A 7,550-nucleotide genomic window follows, 5' to 3' on the forward strand; every position below is an offset into this window, starting at 1 on the left:
ATATACACACACACACACATATATTCCATATGCATGTGTCTATGTGTATGTATATATATTTATACACACACGCATTCATATATACATATAAATATATACATACGTGTATATATATATATATATATATATATATATCAGATTACATATACAAAAAATACCATAAATAAAAAAATTTATAAAATAAATAATAATAATAAAAAAATACTCATTACCTGAGGAATGACAGTTCTTATGTTTTCTTTTGCCTCTTACTCTTCCTCAATTCTCTGCTTTCCCTCTTACCATTATTATAATTATTGTTGTTGTTGTTGTTTGCTATTGTTCGGCATCTGAACCAAGTCTGTCCAGCATGTGGTAGTTGAAATGGACTCGGTTTTCAAGGAAGACTTCGTTGGTTTTCTCCAGACTGACCGGTAAGCAACAACATCGGTCAGTGAGCGCCAGTTTGTATGTGATGAGCCAGATGATAAAGATGACTATGAAATTGGCCATGCCATGGGCCGCAAAGTACGTGGACAGAATGCTGATGTTGTAGTCCGTAATGTCCCACTTGTACGGGGAGCAGATGATCGTACCATAGTGGCACAGCCACGTGCCCTGCACAAGTGTGACGAACGAGCGAACAAACGGGAAGACCACCTGGTTGCGATAGTGGAACTCCAGTATGGTCACCACGACGGTCATAATGGCACAGTAAGTGACCAAGTTCTCGCCGATCGAAGCCAGGCTGTCGTCTCGTTCGTCGTCCATGACGTAGTGGCCGAACAGGATGGCCTCGACGCCGAACGCAAATATGAAGATGCAGTAGTCGAGGCCCTGCGGCAGGCTGTAAGTGCACGTCTGTGACCCGATGTTCACCAAACACGAGAGTCCGAAAGCCACGAGGATTATGCAAGACCGCAATTTCAACATACTGTTTTTGCTGTCGTTCACTTCACCACCCCCTCCAACACCACCGCCGGCCCAATTGACCCCAGGCACATGTCGGTAATTTGTGACGAGCAAAAGGCCACAGATAATCAGGCAGATCTCTATGAAACTCTGGATCAGCTGCTTCCAGCGTTGCTTGCTGCAGGGGTAGACGAGCGACGAATGGAATTCCACATGTTTCCACCTCATGAAGAAGAAGATGCGGGTCGTTTGTACGGTCCACCATAACGAGTACAAAATGAACATGACTCCGAGGATGAGGAAGTCAATGTAAGCACAAGAGAGTTCAGTGTTGCTGTTGTTGCCGCTGCTGCCACTGGCCGATGCATCACTGCCTCCTTGAGTTGCGTTTGCACTGTGCACCATCCTTTAACTGAAAGAAACAAACAGAAGAAAATTATCCATCATCATCATCGTCGTCGTCATCGTTAATATTATTATTATCACCACAACTATCATTATCACTATGAATGCCACAACCAACAACCACCACTGACGCTGCCACCACAACCACAACCACAACCACCAACACTACCACTACTATCACTATCATCGATACTGCCATCACCACTACCACCACCAACAACAACAACAACACTTATTCTTTGGGGTTTCAATAATTCACTTCTGGAAATATGGGTATTTTATTTTTCAAAATCCTTAAACAACCCTTATTCAGGGACCTTTTGACCAAGATGGGCTGCTTCACCTGAAGAAAATTCTAACTGGACCCCACCTGCAAGGTTATGCACTGTTTATCTTGATATAAGATCACCATGTCGCGCACATGTGGTTGTGATGCATGTGCCTGGTGTACCCTTATCAGACGGGTAGTCATGATGGGTATACTGGGCTTCGTGTATTTTACCCCAGTGTCACTTTGATGGCATACACTGCTCTTTCTCACCCAATAATAATAATAATAATAATAATAATAATCCTTTCTACTGTAGGCACAGGGCCTGAAATTTGGGGGGAGGGGAATAATCGATTGCATCAACCCCAGTACACAACTGGTACTTAATTTATCAACCTTGAAAAGATGAAAGGCAAAATCAACCTCGGTGGGGAATTTGAACACAAAACATAAAGATGGATGAAATGTTACTGAGTATTTTTTACCTGGCATGCTAACGAGTCTGCCAGCTCAAAGCCTTATTTATAATTAATATTGGAGACAAGAATTTAAGCAGAAAAAGAAAATGATGTTATTTACAGGTTTCGTTGATTTCTGACAAACATTTTTTGGTTTTTGGTTGCTAAGTAATTTTTTGCTGAATGGTCTTTCAACAAGATTCTTGTTTGAGTCTCAAGACAATAGTCTCAAACATTTTGAGGAAAATGGATCTGGAATGTGAAAAAAAAAAAAATGAATAAATAAATAAATAAAATGCAAATAAAAAAAAATGAAAGAAAGAAACATTTCAGTTAAAAATTACAGACCATGCTCTGGTGTGGACACGTATACATACAGACATACACACACATATACATACATACATACACATATACACAAATGCAGACACACACACATACATACATACATACATAGGTACATACATACATACATAGGTACATACATACATACACACATACATACACATATACACACACATGCAGACACACACACATACACACACACACACAGAAAGCCAATCAGCCAAATTCCTTATCAACATTTCTTAGTTCCAAAGACTAAAGTATGAAGCAATAACCTTTAAACTATGGAAAAATAATAATAATAATAATAATAATAATAATAATAATAATAATAATCCTTTCTGCAATAGGCACAAGGCCTGGAATTTGTGGGGAGTGGGGGATAGTCGAATACGTCGACCCCAGTGTTTCACTGGTACTTAATTTATTGACCCTGAAAGGATGAAAGGCAAAGTCGGCTTCAGTGGAATTTGAACTCAGAACGTGAAGACAGACAAGATGCTGCTAAGCATTTTGCCCAGCATGCTAACAACTCTGCCAGCTTACAATAGCTACAGCATGACCAGGGAAACATGTATGGCAGTGGGTTAAGAAGTTCATTTTCTATCTACATGGTTTTGAGTTCAGAATGGTACCTTGGGCAAGTGTCTCCTTCTATAGCTCAAGGCTGACCAAAGCCTTGAGTGAATTTGTTTGGGGGAAACTGAAAGAATCCCATCCTATATATATATAGTGGGTCCTGTGCCAGTGGCACGTAAAAGGCACCCACTACACTCTCGGAGTGGTTGACATTAGGAAGGGCATCCAGCTGTAGAAACTCTGCCAAATCAGATTGGAGCCTGGTGCAGCTGTTGGCTCTCCAGACCTCAGTGAAACCGTCCAACCCATGTTAGCATGGGAAACGGACGTTAAACAACGATGATTATGATGAGGATATATGTATGTGTGTGTGTGTTTGTGTGTGTATGTGTGTGTGTGTTTGTGTATGTATGTGTGTGTCTAATAGCCCTGTCTACCTCCTTGTTCCACCACCATGTTACTCTGGATCAGGAGGGGACCTTACACCACCCACAAATCTGGTCGGTGGCTTTCAACAGGTTGTCCCGCAGAAATCTCCAATTGTCTTCCACGTTGTATGATGCTATAACCCCTTCTATTTCGTTAAATGCTTCAAGTAACTTGTCTCTAAGTCTCTGTCCGTTTGCAGGGTCTTTAAGCTTCCACACCCTTCTCCTCCAAGCCTGTCTAATTCTGGGCACCCATTTTGCCTTGATCCCAAAGTCGCTAACTACTAATCTATGTTGTGGGGTACATTCTTCGCCAGGGTAGGTTTTGGCATTTATAAGCCGCCCTCTTTCCCTATTTCTGGCGAGGATGTGTGTTTGTGTGTGTATGTGTGTGTGTGTTTGTGTGTGTATGTGTGTGTGTGTTAGTGTGTACTCTTGTCTAGACAAGATGTGATGGTGGCAAAACGAGCATTATCGTAATGCAAGCAAAGTCGTTCGTTTCCAGTGTTCCGTGAAAAACATGTCTGGTTTATGGGGAAATATCTACCTTACTTGGAAAGCTATGAAGGTTGGCAACAGGAAAGGCATCCAGCCGTAGAAAATTTTTCCTCAACAAAGTCCGTCTGATCCATGCAAACATAGAAAAGTGGACATCAAAAAAAAAAAATTACAATGATAATGATGATGATGATGATGATAATGGTGATGATGATGGTGATGATGATTACATACTTATCAACAATGAACTATTTTTTTTTTTTCAACGTTACACCACCTTATATCATCTGCTTTTCCTTTCTGATTATTATCATCGTTGCAAAGAGAAGGGGGTCTGGTGCACTAATTAGTTATTGATATATTAATTAATAATGACAAAAGGTGAAAGTTCAAGCCGGCTGTTACTGGGTCAAGGAGGTAAGGAAGGTCAGCACGATATGTCATTCACACATTCTGCACTTAATTTTTTGCCAATATGCTGACCATACTGTCAATCTAACCCCATATAATAATAATAATAATAATAATAATAATAATAATGATTAATAATAATAATAATAATAATAATAATAATGATGATGATGATGATGATGATGATGATGATGATAAAAATGATAATTATAATAATAATGATGATGATGATGATGATGATGATGATGATGATAATAATAATAATGATAATAATAATAATAATAATAATAATAATAATAGAAATAATACATTTCTAAATCTCTCAGGGAGATTTATGCAGTTGTGATGCGATAAAGTAGTTGTATGCTGTCAACTTAATGTGACAGTCCCATGAAAAGGAATAATACTACAGCTATTTAGCCCTAGGAAGCAGCACCGCTTCCTGTCGGCCTTGACATGTTTCCTGTGTCCTTATGTTTACAAGCACCCCCACCTAGCTAAGCCACACACACACATATATATATATATAGAGAGAGAGAGAGAGAGAGAAAGAGAGAGGGAGAGAGAGAGAGGGAGAGAGAGAGAGAAATATAATGATAATTACCATCATTATCTTAATACCGAATGTTCTGTGTTTGCACCAGTTATATGGTGCTTCCTTGAAGCAGATTTTCTACAGTTAGACGCTCTTTCTGTCACTAACCCTCACCCGTTTCCATATAAGGTACTATTTCCCCCTACCCATCCTCCCCTAACACTTCTTCATCCACAAAAAAACAGCACAATAGCCAGCTATGATTTCACAGAGGTCTGCAAATGAGTAACACCACTTGTATAATGGTGACATACACTTGCAATTAGCACAGGATGTTGACATAATGAGGCACTCACGCTTACACACATACATTTATTCATACATGTTTAGCTGATTATCTATCTGTCTGTCTGTCTATCTATCTATTTGTCTGTCTATCTATTTGTCTGTCTATCTATCAATCTATCCATCCATCTATCCATTCATCCACATATCTATCTGTCCATTTTCTGTCTGTCTGTCTATAATATAATATAATAATAATATAAATAATATATGCATATATCCATACATATATGTGCATACCTACATCTATATGTATACATACATGCATATGCGTAGGCATAGCTGTGTGGTAAGAAACTTGCTTTCCAACCACATGGTTCTGGGTTCAGTCCCACCGCGTGGTACTTTGGGCAAGTGATGAAAGCCTTGGAAGTGAATTTGTTAGATGGAAACTGGAAGAAGCATGTTGTATATATATATATATATATATATATATATATATATATATATACATTTGTGTGTATGGGTCCGTGTTTGTCGCTCCGCCATCACACAACTGATGCTGGTGTGTTTAGGTTCTGGTAACTTACCAGTTTGGCAAAAGAGACCGATAGAATAAGTACTAGGCTTAGAAAGAATAAGTGCTGGGGGTTGATTTCTTCTACTAACACCCTTTCAGGCAATGCTCCAGCATGGCTGCAGTCAAAATGAATAGAAGAATATATATATATATATAACTTGAGAAACAAGTAGAGGGATTAGTGGCAGGAAGAGCATCCAGACGTAAAACAATGCCTAGCATGAAGAAACAGATGTAAACAAAAATAAGAACAAACTTGTATCTATATATTACATAATCTATTATGCATGTACATGTATAGATGATATATATACATATATATATATAGAGAGAGTGAGAGACAGACACGCACACACAAGAAAATACATATATATATACATGAGTGGGTGTGTATATATATGTGTGTGAATATATATATACACACGCTTATATATACATCTATATTTATACGTTTACGTACATATAGTTATATTTGTGACCATATACGTATACGCTAACAAATATACACACATTTATATAAGCGTCTCTCTCTCTCTCTCTCTCTATATATATATATATATATACACACACACACATACGGGCATACGATGTGCGAATACACACACACACGCACACTCACACACACACATATACATATAGATATATGTGTATGACTGTTCCACCATCAACTTATTCGTCATCTCTGAATAATACAAACACAAAAAATATCATCATCATCATCATAATCATCATCATCGTCATCGTCATCACCATCGCCATCACTAACAAGCCTGACTTAACGGATCTTATATACACATATATATTTATATACATATATAAATATAAACATGCTATTATATACATAGATTGCCATATATAGTACATGTCAAACAATAACGAAATAACTTACGGAAAGTGGAGCAATCTTGCCGAAGAGACATGAGAGAAGATAAAGAATTAGGATGATTGCTAGACACGAGAAATGAAGACAATCGGTGTCAGACGAAAAATGGCCACCTTTTAAGAAACATCCGACCGACACTTCACTCCCAACCAGCGTGATTTTTGTTTCGGTTTTTGATTGTTGTTGTTGTTGCTGTTTAAGGTCTGTCTGATTAGTTTTCATCGAGCTGGCCCACGATTGAAGATATAGCCTCCGTTTCTTATCGGAAGGCATATCTAGGAGTTTATCATCTCTCACTCTTTTTCTTTGTTTTTGAGAGAAATTTAGCTACTGTTTCTAGCAAGTTAAGCGATCGCGTAGATGTTCCTTGGTTCACTTGTCTTCTTAGAGGAGGTGGTGGCGCTGTATATGTGGTGGTGGTGAGGGTGAAGTTGATGTACACACACACACACATCCATAGATATGTGCAATCACGGGGCGTCTGGGAGGTACTTTATCAGTACCCCTACCCCCCACACACAGAGACACAGGTGCGTGAATGTGTGTTGAGTGGTACGTTTTTCGCTTGTCCACTATCGCGCGCGCGCGGGTGTGAGTCTTTGTCCTTCCATCCATCCATCCATCCATCCATCTATCTATTAATCTATCTTTCTCTCTCGCCATTTATCTATCTATCTATCTATCTATCTATCCATTCATCTATCTATCTATCTATCTGTCTGTCTGTCTGTCTGTCTGTCTGTATGGATGGATGTACATAAAAAGTTCTTATCGGCCATTTCTTTCTTTCTTTCTTTCCCCGTTCTGTGAATCTTAATCTTCAATAAACACAAACATTTTTCTAAGAAACAAAAATATTCCCTGCTGCCAGATTCGACTGTACTTCTTGCCCTCTCTCTCTTTCTCTCTCTCTTCCTCTCTCTCTCTCTTCCTCTCTCTCTCTCTTCCTCTCTCTCTCTCTTCCTCTCTCTCTCTCTTCCT

At 38.9% G+C, this 7,550-nt stretch overlaps 1 protein-coding gene across 1 annotated transcript; it reads right to left on the reverse strand.

The window, feature by feature from the left end:
- Positions 1-39: 39 nt before the first annotated feature.
- Positions 40-7,459, reverse strand: LOC106870667 (uncharacterized). The gene is made up of 3 exons (XM_014916817.2): positions 6,576-7,459; positions 2,147-2,277; positions 40-1,303 (listed from the first exon to the last, which is right to left on the reverse strand). The coding sequence occupies exon 3, from the start codon at positions 1,294-1,296 to the stop codon at positions 316-318; it is 981 nt and encodes a 326-aa protein (XP_014772303.1). The 5' UTR covers positions 1,297-1,303; positions 2,147-2,277; positions 6,576-7,459; the 3' UTR covers positions 40-315.
- Between the last annotated feature and the right edge of the window lie 91 nt (positions 7,460-7,550).

This window comes from Octopus bimaculoides, chromosome 25 (assembly GCF_001194135.2).
Source record: "Octopus bimaculoides isolate UCB-OBI-ISO-001 chromosome 25, ASM119413v2, whole genome shotgun sequence".
Taxonomy (NCBI): domain Eukaryota; kingdom Metazoa; phylum Mollusca; class Cephalopoda; order Octopoda; family Octopodidae; genus Octopus; species Octopus bimaculoides.